Source organism: Lepus europaeus, chromosome X (genome assembly GCF_033115175.1).
Source record: "Lepus europaeus isolate LE1 chromosome X, mLepTim1.pri, whole genome shotgun sequence".
Classification (NCBI taxonomy): Eukaryota; Metazoa; Chordata; class Mammalia; order Lagomorpha; family Leporidae; genus Lepus; species Lepus europaeus.
The window spans coordinates 129,328,944-129,344,953 of NC_084850.1; the positions used below are offsets into that span (position 1 = coordinate 129,328,944).

At 50.5% G+C, this 16,010-nt stretch overlaps 1 protein-coding gene across 3 annotated transcripts in view; it reads left to right on the forward strand.

The window, feature by feature from the left end:
* The window catches only part of SH3KBP1 (SH3 domain containing kinase binding protein 1), a 384,249-nt gene that overhangs the window by 328,756 nt on the left and 39,483 nt on the right, over positions 1-16,010 (forward strand). For all 3 annotated transcript variants that reach the window (XM_062183964.1, XM_062183966.1, XM_062183965.1), the window contains one exon: positions 12,788-12,873. In XM_062183964.1, coding sequence (XP_062039948.1) covers positions 12,788-12,873 — 86 coding nt within the window. The remainder of the gene's footprint in view (positions 1-12,787; positions 12,874-16,010) is intronic.

Below are 16,010 nucleotides of genomic sequence, written 5' to 3' on the forward strand. Positions count from 1 at the left end.
AATGATCATAAGGGTTGAAAGGATCAGGCTGAAGGCGTGCTGTGGTTGAATCACCTATCTGGCTGTCATAGGCTTGGGAAGATGGCCTTGACGTTGCAATGGTCAGACTCCAGACAGAACCTGTTGACTCCATCTTGTGTTGGGCAGAGCAGAATTAGCAGCCCTCAGTTTGGCTGGTGGCTGACAGTGTGAGGGCCATTGCATGAGGAGGTTCCAGACATGAGGGAGTTGGGAACTGTGTCCCAGATTTCCCAGAGAGCACTTTCAGTTGGCTTTGGATGTGGAAACGTGTTGGAGGAGTGATCCTAGAAGATGGGCAATTGGGTGGTAGCCACCAGGATGGGGGACACACAGTGACTTCGCAGACCTGTGTCTCTGGAGGACGACCCCTTGTTTTAAATGTCGAATGCACTGTGGAGCACTGGGGGTGGTGTGGAGAGAAGCAGAACGTGGGGTTGGGGTTAGGGTTAGGGTTAGCACTGGGGGCAGTGCGGAGAGAAGCTGAACGTGGGGTGAGCGGGAGTGTGTGCTGCAGTGGCCTTTTCTCTCGTGTGTCGTGATGCTGAAACTGGGTTTCAGACCCACACCTGGAAGTAGGTGCGTGGGGAGCTCTGAGGCGTTCTAGCCGGAGGCAGAGGTAATGTGAACATCTCCATGCCAACTGTCAGCTAAGTGCTTGGGGAGGGACAGACACCTCTCTTGAAAACAACTTACCATCTGCAGTTAATTTTCTCTTTAGATTGACCAAGACATCTTGGCTGCTTTAAGCCCCTGGGGTTACAACTTAGTGTGAAAGAAGCTTCCAGCTACGCATCAGTCTGTGACGTATCCAGCACCCAAATCCACTAAAAGAAAGCATCTAAGGAGTCCTCTTTCTTCATACTACGTGTAAACTGCTTAGTCAGTTGATCAGAACGGAGGAAGAGAAAGCTAGTGGGTGCACCCAAGTGTTCCCTGAGTCGCCAGGTAAAGAGGCACTTGTGTGGTTGGGCCACGAATTTGAGTTGAGATTACTCAGATGGTCTCAAGTTCTTTTCAAGATTCCTAGTGGTGGTGTGTGTGATTTTTGAACATTGCCCTTGGTTTCTGTAAGTCAGGGTGAAGACATGTCTTTGGAGAATTGTTGCAAGAGGGCTTGGCTAGAAATGCCGGAGGTAGGTGTCACTGGCTCGTGGATGGTAGTTACAAGCAAGGGATGGCTATAGTCCCTCCTGTAAATTAGAAGCGAGGAGGTGGGAGAGACAAGTGTGGGGAAATTAGAGGTTTAGAGGTGCAGAAAGCACTAGGCTGGGAGGAGTGTGACGGTGTGGAAGTTAGAAGAAGGGCATTCTGGTTGGCAATTCTCACACCTGGGTGTGCATCCCATTCACTTGAGGGGCTTGGTAAAAGCCAAATGCTGCTCCCCCTGAGTTTCTCATTCAGTAGGTCCAGCGTAAGGCTGAGAGTTGCTGTTTCTCACAGGCTCCCAGTGCTGCTGCTCTTCCTGCTGGTGATCGGGGGCCCAGGCTCTGGTCACTAGTTGGCCCTTGATATCCTGGTTTAGTAGTTTTTGTGGAATCATTAGAGGCAGGAGACAGGTTTGGGGTGAGTTGAAGACAGAATGAGCAGATAGCCAAGCATCTTTTGCCATAGGTGAGGCAAAAGATGGGAAATGGGGCCGAGATACGGATTCAGTTAGGAGAAAGGTTCTCCCTTCCCACCTCTTTCTTGCTGTGTGTGTGCAATGTGTGCATGCATGATTCCTTTGCTGGAGATCCCAGGCCTGCTCACTCCTTGCCTGGGCTGTGGAGCTGGGCTCCCCAGACTGGACACTCCACCCCTCCCCTTACACAGTCCGTGGCCCTGGGCAAGGCGCTCACCTCTCTAGTCTCAGAAAGCACAGCAAGATTTCTTTGCTCTGGTGTGTAGCTTGTACCCAGCTGCTACCTCTCCAGATCCTGGCTCGTGCCTGGCCACTTTAGAGGCACTTGGCAAATCTGCAGGTGCCTTTTTGCCTCCCTAGAAAAAGTCCAGTGAGTGACCCCAGTGTGATCCGGATCACTGAGGGAGTGGACATGTGGACATCCTCAGATGGCACGTGGAGCGGCCTCTAGGGGTGACAGCATGAGCAGCCCCCTGAAGCAGCCACGGAGTCAGGAGCATGGAGGGCGGGAGAGAGGGAGGGCAGTAGATTAAGGAGCAATCCCAGGACACACAGGGGAAGCACCTTGTCCTGTAAGGGTGTCTGTGCTCACTGCCCTCATTGCATTTACAGGTATAATTTTTTTTTTTGACAGGCAGAGTGGATAGTGAGAGAGAGACAGAGAGAAAGGTCTTCCTTTTTGCCATTGGTTCACCCTCCAATGGCCACTGCGGCCGGTGCATCATGCTGATCCGAAGCCAGGAGCCAGGTGCTTCTCCTGGTCTCCCATGCGGGTGCAGGGCCCAAGGACTTGGGCCATCTTCCACTGCCTTCCCAGGCCATAGCAGAGAGCTGGCCTGGAAGAGAGGCAACCAGGATAGAATCCGGTGCCCCAACCGGGACTAGAACCCGGTGTGCCGGCGCCACAAGGCGGAGGATTAGCCTGTTGAGCCACGGTGCCGGCCACAGGTATAATTTTCTGTCTCTGTTTCTTCCCACCTATGGAAGAATGAGTTTTGTTTGTGGTGGCAAGAACCAACAGTAGTGATGGGATGTAGCCTTAGCCCAGACTGAGCCATATTGATTTTTCCTGCTGCTGGTGGCCGGAATCGGGCAGGGCAACCCCAGGAAGGATGAATGCCTCACGCAGGCAGAGTACCAATCGGTTTTGATCCTGCTCTTTCCATGGGCTATTTCTTTGAATAGCTCTTTCTCCAGGTGGCTCTGCACAGACTTGTCACAGAGTCTCATGATGGCAAGTTCTCCCTCCTCCCTCCTACCGCCCAAGTGTTGGGCTCAGCATCTTTAAAGCCCCTTGCGCCTCTTTGAGATACCAAGCTGGGGCCTTGCAGCTGAGGTCTGCCTTAGGGGTTTGCGGCACTTGTCCTGCCCCGGACGGGCTCTGGAGAGAGCGTGCTTGCAGGTGCACTTGCTGGTCTGCACAAAGAAGAGAAATTTGGAGGGGAAGTCAGTAAGCACTGTCCTATCACCTTCCAGCGTGTCTTCACCATCTATAAATAGTGAAGCTTGTTTGTGTTCATCTGGACAAGGCCACGCAACACGGGAGGAGAGCTGCCAGGGAACCGCTCTCATCCTGCCTGTTGTGCCCCTGGCCTCGCTTGGGTTGTGTTGCATGTAAACAGGACCAGTCTTGCGCTCCAAAAGTGCCTGTGATGGTTCTGGCCACCAGGTGGGTAGCTGGGGACTCCACATACAGCAGTGAGGCCTTTGGGTAGTTGTCTGGGAAAAGGGAGAGAGGCTCCTCCTGCCCTCCGTCTGAGGGGTGAAGGAGGCTGTGGGTTACTGCTGCTCCCACTTTGTCCTTTCCTGATGGAAGGATCCCAGCTGCAAGGGCGGCGACAGGCATGCTGGGGCAGCCACTAACTAGTTTGACATCTGCTGTCTTCTTGGACAGGCTGAGTCCTCGGGTGGTAGTTGATTGGAAAGGAGTGCGTGTGGCTGCTCACTGTGAGTATTGCGCCGCCCCTCTACCCCACCCACCCAGCGCGGTGGGAAGAGGCTGCACGGGACAGCAGGAACCTCCCATCTGGTTGCAGCTCTGCCACCAATCTGCTGAAGCTCTTGGGCGCACCACTGTCACCTTTGGAGCACAGGCCCCCTTGTCTGTAACAGAGCAAGAGCTCCACCTGTGCAGTCTCGGCCCGGCTTGACTAGTCAGAGGTGAGCTCAGGAGAGCAGGGGCGGGGGGAGTGCTCGCTTGTGTTAGCCTCCACCTCCTCCGGGATGAGATCGCCCAGGGTCTGCGCAGGCGAGCAAGGAGACCTAGGGTTCTGCAGGGGGTGACAGAGTTGCGGGGTTGGAGACAGGAAGAAGCCAGAGCAGTTCAGGTGGCTTCTGTGTGATCTGCACATTTGACACCTGCCGTCCTCCTTAGGAGCTCCTTAGGGTTTCCCACACACCAGCTGTGGAGCTCTTCTGTTTCTTCGCCTTTCCTTTTCTTCCCTCGTTTTTTCTTTGCCTCTGTAACAATTTCCAGGCAGTTGAAGCCCAAGCATTGGCAGTATGATTAGTACATGCTTTCGAGGGAAGGGGGGCACAGCCACAGTCGCCACACGGCTCTGGAATCTTTGGTCCGGTAGGAATCAAGGGGTTTCCCTTCCCTTCGTGTCCACTCACGTCCGAGATTTGTGTGTGCTTTGTGGTGACTTTTTCTTCCTGCCACTGGTACTGCTTATTTATGTGCTTGTTTGCTCACTTGCCTTGGCTTCCTCTGTACTTCCACACCTTTTCCATGCCACGCCTTGGCTTAACTGTCCCAACGTGGGCTAAATGGGGCCATGGCACTGGCCAAGTTCATGTTCTCATGGTATGCACATGCTGCCTATTCCGTGTCCTCCACTGTGCATAAGCCCCATCTTGTCAAATCCAAGCAAGCCCCTCCAGATAGGATGGTTTTGTGATTATTGTTTGTTAGTAATACTTTTTAGCTTAGGGAGCAAAGGCCATTTGCCCATGTGGCATGGAGCCAGATCTGGCAGGGTGACACTGGCTACCTGGCATCCTGTATGACTTGCTGTCCCCATGGCCAGATCCCTAGCCTGCACAACCAGAAGGCTGAATAAGCAGCTTTGAGAAGTAGACAAGAAGTTGGGTTCTGGAGGTAGTAGGCTCCAATCTGGACCCTGCTACTTTACTACTCTTGCTGCCTTTTATTGGCAAGTGACTTAATCACACCGAGCCCCAATTTCCTCATCTGTAGAATCAAGATAAAGCTGTCAGAGGTGGGATTCTCCAGGAAGCAGACTCTGAACCTGCATGTAGTATGAAGACGTGTTTTAGGGTTCGATACCCATGGAAGGGAGAAGGAAGCTGGACTGTGTGGAGGGAGAAGTCAGGTTGTGATACAGGCTCAAGAAACCTTGATGAGATTCCTTGGGACCTTTGGAACCAAGATGGCCCATCTGAGTTGTCCATGTGGGCTGAGATGGCTGAAACCTTGATACCGTGGCGTGTGGGGGCACCCTGGAAAGGGTGTCTCCTAGCCGAGGAGGGGGTCCGTGGCTGAGACCAGAGACTGCTTGCTAACAGCACTCCCAGCACCAGGGGCGACAGACCCTCCCTGAAGGGTGCTCCGGCACAGCATATATCTTGAAGGAGTGATTGTGAGGATGGAAGACTTACTGATGAGAGGTGTGTATTCCAGTGCCTGAGCCCTAGCTGTTCCGTAGCAGTTAGCAACTGCTGTTGCTGCTATCGGAATGTAAGTTCTGCTTCTGCCTGCTGGGGTGCTGGGTCGGCTTGGTCCCCTTTCTGTGATTTAGACCCCCTGTCCAGGAAAGCAAGGGGCTGCCTACGCAAGTCACACGTGGGGTCCATAATGAAAACTGTTCAGAAAAACACACAAGAATGGCATGATTTTGATTTAAAAGTCGAAAATGAGCCAGGGCAACCTTGCTCTGATGTCTTTGGGTATATGGTGTTGTGTGTTGCCTGCCTACCACTGTGTTCTTCTTCTTTTTTTTTTTTTTTTAACAGGCAGAGTGGATAGTGAGAGAGAGAGAGAGACAGAGAGAAAGGTCTTCCTTTTTGCCGTTGGTTCACCCTCCAATGGCCGCTGCAGCCGGCGCACCACGCTGATCCGAAGTCAGGAGCCAGGTGCTTCTCCTGGTCTCCCATGTGGGTGCAGGGCCCAAAGACTTGGGCCATCCTCCACTGCCTTCCCGGGCCACAGCAGAGAGCTGTCCTGGAAGAGGGGCAACCAGGATAGAATCCGGCGCCCCCACCGGGACTAGAACCCGGTGTGCCGGCGCCGTAAGGTGGAGGATTAGCCTGTTAAGCCACGGCGCCGGCCCCCTGTGTTCTTTTGTGGAACGGCTGAGAGCAGAGAGACTCACCAGACAAAAACACTCACAAGAGCTGGTAAATCACAAAAGTATGGGCCTTTTTCTCTTGCTTGGAGATCAATAGCATCTTTTCCACTGAAATCAAACTCTCGTGTCGGGGAGAGTGGGAAGCATGGGCGACTGCACCCTCATTGGTCATCAGCGACTTGAGACACGTGCTTTGGAGAATTGCAGAAACTCGGGGATTTTTCAGAACTGAAATTCATTAGCATTGTTGGAAGAGACTATAAATACAGTGAAAGGCACTTACAAATAGACATTGTAAAATGCCTGCACACCCACAGTCTGAGCACTGTCAAAACACCAGCTGCAGCTTCCCTCCTTGGAAGGATCAGAACCTTTTTTAAACTACACCTACCTTGTTTTCAAAATAGACTGGCTTCTGGCCCTGGATAGATCATTTCAGCTGAGGCCTATATCTGGCTCTTGGCCTGAGGGATCAGGGCTCCTTCCCGCCAAAATGTGGTCGATGCTTTAGAATCTGGAGAGGAGGTACATGGCGATTGCCTGGCCCCTGTCCCACAAACTCTCCCTCACATGCTCTTCCCTCTGTGTGTGCATATCCCTGGTGTTTCTGACTATCCAAATTTCTTCTTAGAAGGATACCAGATTGGATTACGGTCCACCCAATGTCCTCATCAAGTATAGTCACATTCTAGAGGGCTGGGGGCACTAGGGTTTCAACATAAAAATTCTGGGCGAGAGGACCCAATTCAGCCCCTGACAGACACGTGTGTACTTGAGGATCGGTAAGAATTTGGTTTTCATTTCAAAATTGTTGACCCATTACTGAAATGTAAGAAGTGCTTTAAGAATGAAGATGCTGTGAGAATGAATGCTTAGGTCACGCCCATATTCAGATGCGGAGACCTACAAAGTTCATGGAAAATGAAAATTTTGAAATCGCTGCATAGTTTTTTTTTTTTTTTTTTTGTAACACACATTTTCCACGAATGTTTTAAAGACCCCTCGTGTTGTAGTCCTCACTCCCAAGGTGATGGATTAAGAGGCAGGGCATTTGGGAGGTGAGTGGTGCCCTTTCATAATGAAGAGTGCCCTTATAAAAGAGACCAGCCCTTCTGTCATGGGGAAAGGCAGTGAGAAGGTCCATCTGTGGACCACAAAACAGACCCTCACCCCACACTGACCCTGCCAGTGCCTTGAGCTTGGACTTCCGGCCTCCAGGACTGTTGTTTATGAACCACTTGGTTTGTGGGATTTTGTTAAGGCAGCCCAGATGGACTAAAACAAGAGCTTAGACATGGGATTGAGAGAGGACTGTACCAAGTGGCTATTTCCTAAGGTATGTAAGACCCAGAAAAATCTCAGTGTTTGCTGACCCACTGAGTTGAAGGAAAAAAAATTTTTTTGGTAATTCTACATGTGTCAGGCATTTCACTGGAAGGGAAAACATGACAAAGCTCCCCTGTAGAGTGGAGAAGATCACTAGGTCCATGTGAGTGTGAAATGCTGTGATAAGCGTTGGCCACAGGCACCGAGAAGACAGGTGGCTCTCTGAGTGCTCAAGGGGGAGCCACATTGGCTGAATTAGAGTGGGAAGGAATGGCATTTCAGATTTTAACAGGAAAATTGGGAAGCAAAGGAACATCCTAGAATTTGCCCACATCTCACTGGGCCCGCTGTACCCTAATGCCGTCCTAGGCTCCACCATTTGTCAGCTGTTGAAATCACAGAATGAAAGCTGTGGAAGGCCCCCTAAGAGGTGCTCCTATTCAAGCTAGCCTACCCAGCATCTTGTTGATGAAGCACTCCAGTTCCACAGAGGTGAAGTGACTTGGCCAAGGTCACACAGGTGGGGAGCAGCCGGCTTAGATAGAGTACACCTCACTGGGACTTCAAAGTCTAGGATGCCTGACTCCCCGACCCGAGCTGACTTCCAAGCGAAATGATTGCACGAGATACCCGTGGTCAGGGTGATTCTCGGGGGAGAGTTTGTGGGACAGGGGCTAGGCAATCGCCATGTACCTCCGTGACAGACCATGATACTCCTGGAGAGAAAGTGTGAGCGTGAGCTGCCTGAATTGTGTGTCTCTAATCATTTTTTTAATTTTTAAAATATAGTTATATAGAGGAAACAGATTTTATGTATTTCCTATATACAGTTTTTAAAAGATCTATTGTTTATCTGAAAGTCAGAGTTATAGAACGGAAGAGATAGAGATCTGCCATCTGCTGGTTCACTCCCTAGATGGCCACAACAGCGGGGTCCAAGCCAGGCTGGAGCCAGGAGCTTCACCTGGCTCTCCCACATGGGTACGGGGCCCAAGTACTTGGGCCGTCTTCCGCTGCTTTCCCAGGCCATCAGCAAGGAGCTGAATTGGAAGGGGAGCAGCCAGGACACAAACTGGCACCCACTGTGGGATACCGGCCTTGTAGGCAGCAGCTTTAGCTGCTACCACAACACGAGCCCCTCATATGTAAAGTTCTAAGAACATAGTGATACTTCCCTCCCTCCCTTCCTTCCTCGCTCCCACCCTCCCTTCTCCTTCCTTTCTTATTTTTCTTTTAATTTTTCTGATGACATATTTTGAATGTGTTTTATAATTACAGGCTTAATCCTCCACTAAATAAAGAATTCAACCAGTAGTTAGTAGAATGACCACTGTTCCTCCGGAGTCTAGACAAGGGCTGCAAGCAGCAATCACATTTCAGGTGTCAGTTTTACGCAGATATGTTACTTTTTTTTAAGTACTCTATATTAGTTACCACCAAGCAGAGAAAACATATTTGTCATTTTGAGACTGGCTTAAAAGTCAACTTTAAAAGGCAGGAAAACTACATCTGTAGTCTGTTGTGTTGTCCCGGAGACAACCACTATTAGCATTTTGGGCCTGTTCCTTCCTCTCTCTTTTCCCGTGTATGCTGTGGTTCGGTTTCTGTCAGTTTTACAAGGTGTGAACGTACTGAAGCTCACACAGCTTTATGCAGAGAATGTGGCAAATGTTCATGAATTCCACAGGTGTGTTTGAAGCCCTGCCGTATACTGTGTGCTGAGCTGAGTGGTCGGAGTCACGTGTCAGACCACCCGGGAATTACCACTGGAAATACAAATCCTTCCAGTCTTAAAAAAAAAACAAACTAGGCCGGCGCCGTGGCTTAACAGGCTATCCTCTGCCTTGCGGTGCCGGCACACCGAATTCTAGTCCTGGTTGGGGCGCCAGATTCTGTCCCAGTTGCCCCTCTTCCAGGCCAGCTCTCTGCTGTGGCCCGGGAGTGCAGTGGAGGATGGCCCAAGTGCTTGGGCCCTGCACCCGCATGGGAGACCAGGAGGAAGCACCTGGCTCCTGGCTTCGGATCAGCACGATGCGCCGGCCGCAGCGGCCATTGGAGGGTGAACCAACGGCAAAAGGAAGACCTTTCTCTCTGTCTCTCTCTCTCACTGTCCACTCTGCCTGTTAAAAAGCAAACAAACAAACAAACAAACTGTGCCTGTTACATCAGGAGGTCACACGGATCTATGGCATTGCTGCAGGTGTTGTTTTAACCTGCCTTTTTTCGCTTAACTGCGTGACACGAGCACTCATTCTTGTTAGAACAGACCATTTATGAACATCATTTTCATGGTGATATAAAAGTCCCATCAGATAGTCGTCATTTTGTCCCATGTTCACAAGAGATTGCAGTTGTTTTTAGCTTCTCTTCATTACTAATACTACAAATAACACTGATAAGGGCATCAGGGCACACAACCCTGCTGGGGCATTGCAGCCTGTTTTTTTTTTGTTTGTTTGTTTGTTTGTTTGTTTGTTTTTGACAGGCAGAGTGGATAGTGAGAGAGAGAGAGACAGAGAGAAAGGTCTTCCTTTTTGCCGTTGGTTCACCCTCCAATGGCCGCTACGGCCGGCACACCACGCTGATCCGAAGCCAGGAGCCAGGTGCTTCTCCTGGTGTCCCATGGGGTGCAGGGCCCAAAGACTTGGGCCATCCTCCACTGCCTTCCCGGGCCACAGCAGAGAGCTGGCCTGGAAGAGGGGCAACCGGGATAGAATCCGGTGCCCCAACCGGGACTAGAACCTGGGGTGCTGGCACCACAAGGCGGAGGATTAGCCTGTTGAGCCACGGCGCCGGCCTGCAGCCTGTTTCTAACACAGACTCCCAGGACTGGGTCAGAGCAGACGAACCGTGTAAAGGCAGTTGACACACTCATATACCCTGTTCTTTGAAAGTTCTGCATTTCACCAGCGCGTCCCACAAAGGAGTTGTTGTAACTCAAAACTCCGCATCATGCTAAGTGAAATAAAGCTGTCAGAGGAGGACAAGGGCCGCACGGTGTCCTGTGTGCAGTTGGAATGACTCAAGTCCTAGAAGTAGAGAGTAGACTGGTGCTTCCCAGAGGCTGGGATCTGGGGTGGGGCTGCGTGGGCAAAGGGCCCAAAGTGTCAGGTGCATGGAATGGGTTCTGGTCCTGTGTTGCGTGGCAGGTGGCTACAGTTAATAGCAGCATGTATTTTAAAACAGCAGAGATCTCTGAAGTATTCTTACCACAAAGAAGTAAAAAATCATTTGAGCTGACAGATAGGCCAGTGAGCCTGGATTAGTTATTTCCCGATGTGTACCTGTCTCAAAACACCACATAGTAACCCACAGATCTATGCAATTATTTGTCAATTAGAAATCAAATAACTTTAAAAATTGAAAAAAGGAAACAAGCAAAGTATATATAAAAGAATATGAAGTAGTTGAGTGTAACAAAAAAGGAAAATAAGGGTAGAAAAGTAGTAGAAGCCAAGGGTAGATGATCACAGTATCACATGACAGAGTCCTCTGTAGGTCTCCATGCAGGCTCACATTTGACTGGAAGCTTCCAGACGTCAAATCAAAGAGGGAAACAAGAACCATGGGATTGGCAGTTAGTGAAAGGCACAGCTAAACCACGTGTTCAGCCAGCTGGTTCTGACATATGCATGATTAGCTCGTGAGCAAACCCTCCCCCACCAACAGCCCTTTGGATTGACTCCCCAGCTGCTTACCGGGGTGTCCGCTCAAACCATCTTCCCGACCAAAAATTAAAAAACCAAAGGCTCACAGAGTGTAGCTCACTGCCTCCGTGGCCTCCCTCCCAGGAGAGGACACATGCTCTTGTAACTTCTGGTCTTTGGTGTGTCCCCAAAATGACAGGACTGTCTGGTGGTGAGGCTGACTTGAGTCTGGTCTATTAGTCTGGAGAATGACAGCACCAAATCCTTCAGGCTCTGAGGCTACCAAATGGCAATCCACAAAGGTCTTCAAGAAGTGACTCCTTTACCTCTGAGGAAAGGAAGACTTTTATTGAAGATGAAAATGCTTTCCTACTAATTCAGAATTTCTAGAATATTCCATTCAAGAGATTACACTTGCCAAAATCCAAATATGCTGGACAGAGTCCCTTATATTAAATGGTGCAGTATTTGCATTTAACCCATACACTTCTCATTCATTGTCACTCACACCCCATCCTGACCTCTAGGTTTGTTGGTCTCCTGCTGTAACTTCCCTATACCATCACCGCCACCCCCATTGCATCCAGGACAAACTGAGCCCTGAGCCTGGCCCAGCATGGTCTAACCCACATCAACCTTGCCAGCCTTTCTCCTCCTGTCTCTCAGTGGGGTCGTTAGACCCTTTGCCGCATAGGCACCCTCATCCACACTTGAGTCCTTGTTCTGTCATGCCCTTACAGATGTGTCCTCTCTCCCTTTTCCTCCAAGACCTGCCTCTATGGTCACCTCCTCTGTGTGTCCCCTCCCTCCACCATGCAGATCGCCTGCACTGACCCTGTCTTTCTCCCCACAGGCCTCTGATACAGTATGTCTTACATAGCCTATGATACACAGGCCTCTGATTCAGTATGTCTTACATAGCCTGTGCCATGTGGACTTGTGGTTGTCTGTCTTTCTCGTTTAGCCCAGAGTTGCTGCCCCCTCGCTTGGCCCTCTCAGTACCCCCAGCACAGTGCTTATTTGACAAGTGCTTGTTGAGTGAGTCTGTCACTCATGTAGTTCAGCTTGAAGCCACGGTGACCTTCAGGAGCTGGGAGATGGACTATTTCTGTTGCTTTGCCGGGAACAACTGCTCAGCCTCTCCCTCCCATTTTATGGCAAGGATCCTTTTCCACTTTGCTGCCATCGCAGCCTTTGGAATAGTTGGGAGGAAACAGTGGTTCAGGCACAGGAGGCACGAGCCCTGTTCCCATCTCAGAGGGCTGCTCCTAGCCCGGATTCTGAGGGAAGTCACTCGTGTCCTGATGGGCACGGGGGCACCCACCCAGGAGCTGTCTCATTTTACAGGCCTGTGCCCCCGTGCCAGCTTTCCGGCTGCCAGATCTCAACTTGACACCTTGTGCCTGTCAACAGCCTGGCTGATGCCCCAGCTCCAGGCCAGAAATCCTTTTTCTCAAGGTTAAAAGTAGCTGACCTTTGACAGGCAGCACTGGCTAAATTCCCTGCGCCTTAAAAGGGAAGCTGCCAGTCTGCCAGTGCTTATTTGGCCATGGGGCGGGAGCAAGCCCTGCGTCGCACCCTGTGTACCCAGCGAGAGGCTTTGTGGCTAGAGGTGCATTGGTGAACAGTTGTTATTAAAATAGCCATCTTTGAAAATGTGTCTGGGAGAAAGGGCCCCTCCGGTCTCCTGGCCAGTTTATACCACGGCCTGTGTGGCTGGACAGTTCCTGATTCCCTCTGGCTCCTACACAGGTGACAGTGCCACCCCCACCAGTTCCTTAACGTGTGTGCAGCCAGAAGGCTGACGGGATGACAAGGACACACGCCGATTCTTAAATGTTTGGATTTGTGTTTTCACGTAGGGGTGACGGTGCAAAGATTGATCTGGTGGGCAGCGCGCTCTCCGGCATCCTGGACAAGGAGCTCTCAGACCGCAGCAATGATATTGGTGAGTAAGGGTGGCGTTCGGGCTTCTCTTGGCAGGGCTAGAGGAGGACCACAGAGCCCTGCTTCGCCCCTTCAGGGAGCGCGACGAGAGCTCGTGCAAGCCGTACAGTGCCAGGCTGTGGGCCCCTGCTCGGCTCTAGGAGTTGCGCTTTTAGAAAGAGGGGAGGTGATGGTGGCGCCCACGTGGCAACCGAATGCTGCGGGTGTTCTCCCTTCCCCGATCTCAGAAGAAATTCCTTGTGCGGTCCAGTGAAAAGAAATGATGAGTACATAGCCTTTTGGGAAAGGAGGGCCTTCGCACTTAGGTTCTTTTTCCTCCAGTGATTCAATGTAGTTAGTGTAAAAAGGTGAATGGGTACAAATGCAGAATGGCAGGGTTCATTGGAGATGCAGCACTGACTGTTTTGACTTGGAGGTTTTTGTGTTTTTAAGATTAATTAATTAATTTATTTGAAAGAGTTAGAGAGATAGGCTTGGTATGGTAGGTGTTCACAACATGAGTGAGATTTTTCCAAGGTCAAGATACCACCATGTGTTAACTGGAGAGGGGCTAAAATCTCCCTGGGTAAGTAGAAGTCAGAGGTCCTTTTGAGGGTGTGCGTGGGTGAGGGTGAGGCCACTGGCAGTCAGACCTGGGTGATGGCCTCTCTTGGAAGTTCACGTTCAGGGACTAAATCTTCTTGTTGAAGGTTTACATCTTTCCTTTGTACCTGTTGGGATTATAGGCTAGTGTTCTCTCATATTCTGTATATTGTAGAAGACTCCATTTGCACTGGCCTGGTTGTAATTAAGCGTGTTATTTTGAGGTCTTTGTAGATTCACATAAGTTGAAAGAAATAATACAGAGTGGTCTGTGTACCCTTTCCCCCTCCCCGCTCAGTGGTAACATCACACAGGACTCTGGTGTCACAGCCGGGATACTGACACTGAGGTTCACCAGTCTTACTCAGATTTCTCCAGTTTTGTTCATAGTTGTGCACATGTCTGTTTAATTCTGAAATTGTATCTCACGTTTAGATTTGTGTCTCTACCACCACAGTCCAGATCAGAACATTGCCTTCACCAACAGGATCCCTTGTGTTGCTCTTTTATAACCATATCCGCCTCCCTCCTGCTCACCCCTTTCCCTAACCTCTGGCAACTGCTGCCAGGGATTGATTTGACATGGCAGATAGATTTCCAGCATCATCTGTGTTGGCCACTCAATTTAGAAGCAGATGTCTGACAGTTGGCAAGCCTTATAAGAGCTCTAGAGCACCTGACATGAGCATTTTCCCCTCCTGGCATTATTTGTCCGTTTGGGTGCTATTTTTTTTTCCCAAACCCACTAATAGACTCGCATGTCTGCAACTGCTGAGCTGCAGTATCTGGTCTCATCTCAATGAGGCTAGGGAATAGGCTGTGCTATTGAGACTGTAAATGCCAAAAGGACTTGCGCTGTTTCCAAGAAGCTGGTTCACATCCTCATCCAGCCTTTGAGAAGCCCAGTCAGGAAGCACAGCCTGATGGCTTGGGCTGATGCGATGCTAACAGAAACTCTAGCCTGCTGTAGCTTTTGATCTGGTTCAAGGGCAGGGAAGAGCAGAGCAGTGATCAGCTGCGAATGAAAAGGGATCATGAGAATGAACCTGATGAACTTGTTCTGCAGCCGTGGCTTAGAAGTTGAGCTCTCTCGCGCGCGCGCGCGCTCTCTCTCTCCCTCTCTCTCTCTTTTCAAGCCAAGGTAATTGGATGACAAAATATTAGTGAAGGTCATGGTGGGGGGACTCACACAAGAAGGGAAGTGTTCGGCTGGCACCGTGGCTTAACACGCTAATCCTCCGCCTTGCGGCGCCAGCACACTGGGTTCTAGTCCCGGTTGGGGTGCCAGATTCTATCCCGGTTGCCCCTCTTCCAGGCCAGCTCTCTGCTATGGCCTGGGAAGGCAGTGGAGGATGGCCCAAGTGCTTGGGCCCTGCACCCCATGGGAGACCAGGAGAAGCACCTGGCTCCTGGCTTCGGATCAGCGCGATGAGCCGGCTGCAGCGGCCATTGGAGGGTGAACCAATGGCAAAAAAGGAAGACCTTTCTCTCTGTCTGTCTCTCACTATCCACTCTGCCTGTCAAAAAAAAAAAAAAAAAAAAAAAAAAAGAAGGGAAGTGTTCTCCCACCTCCAGAACATATGTGAACACTGGCCTTTGACCTTGCTCTCTTTGAGTTTAAAGATGTGCAAATTGGCTATCACCAAAATACATGGTTCACACCCTGACAAGCTAATTTGGAAATGTTGGGTTGTTTGTGGATGAGGAGGGGTTAGTATATAGAAGCTTTTCATAGTGTGGAAACTCAACACCAGTTTGTATGTATTTGAAGGCCTAGAAAGATGATGCTGAGGCTTGGTGCACTCTCATTTTGCTAAGTAATTCCTCCAGTGAATATTTTAATGTATATATCATTTGCATTGCAAGAAATAGTGATTGGTGGTCATATACTCAACTTAGTAGGCACCTACTACTCAAGTGCAAGGCTGCATGGATACCTAAGCTCTCACACACAGGCCCTGCCTTGCAGAGGCTTTGGATCTGTTTGGGGCCCGGAGCCAGCACATGGAAAGTGAGATATCGCTGAAGGTCTGGGTCGGTGGCAGCTGAGTGGCACAAAGTGCTGTCACGCGGATCCGAGGTGAGGGTGTTCCCTGGGGCCCAGGGTGTTGGGATAGGCTCCATGAAGAGGGACAGACTTACAGGGGTACTTACGAAAGTTCAAGAAAAAATAGAATTAACAGGTAAGTCTGAGTCCAAAACTTTTGTACATCCATGCAGTTCTTTTTCATAATCCATGTTTTTCCATGGACTTTTTGAAGCCCTCTCCCATGTGTTGCTGGAAGTTGGCTGAGGTGGGGGTGGCAGTGGGCAGGGAGATCTCCTGGGGAGTGCTGAGAACTGTGTGGGGAGCATCCTGGCTGCAGTAAAGGGTGTGCTGGAAAGGGTGGGGGCAACCTGGAAGGGGACCCAGAGAGCAGATTGCTTGAGAGGGATGGATTTGTAAACTGAACTCTGTAAGCCGTGGGAGCCATTGGTGGGGGACACTGAAGTCACAGAATGTGGATAACTGGTGGCGTTCTGTGGGAGCGATGAGGTGAGGAAAGCCGAGTGTCC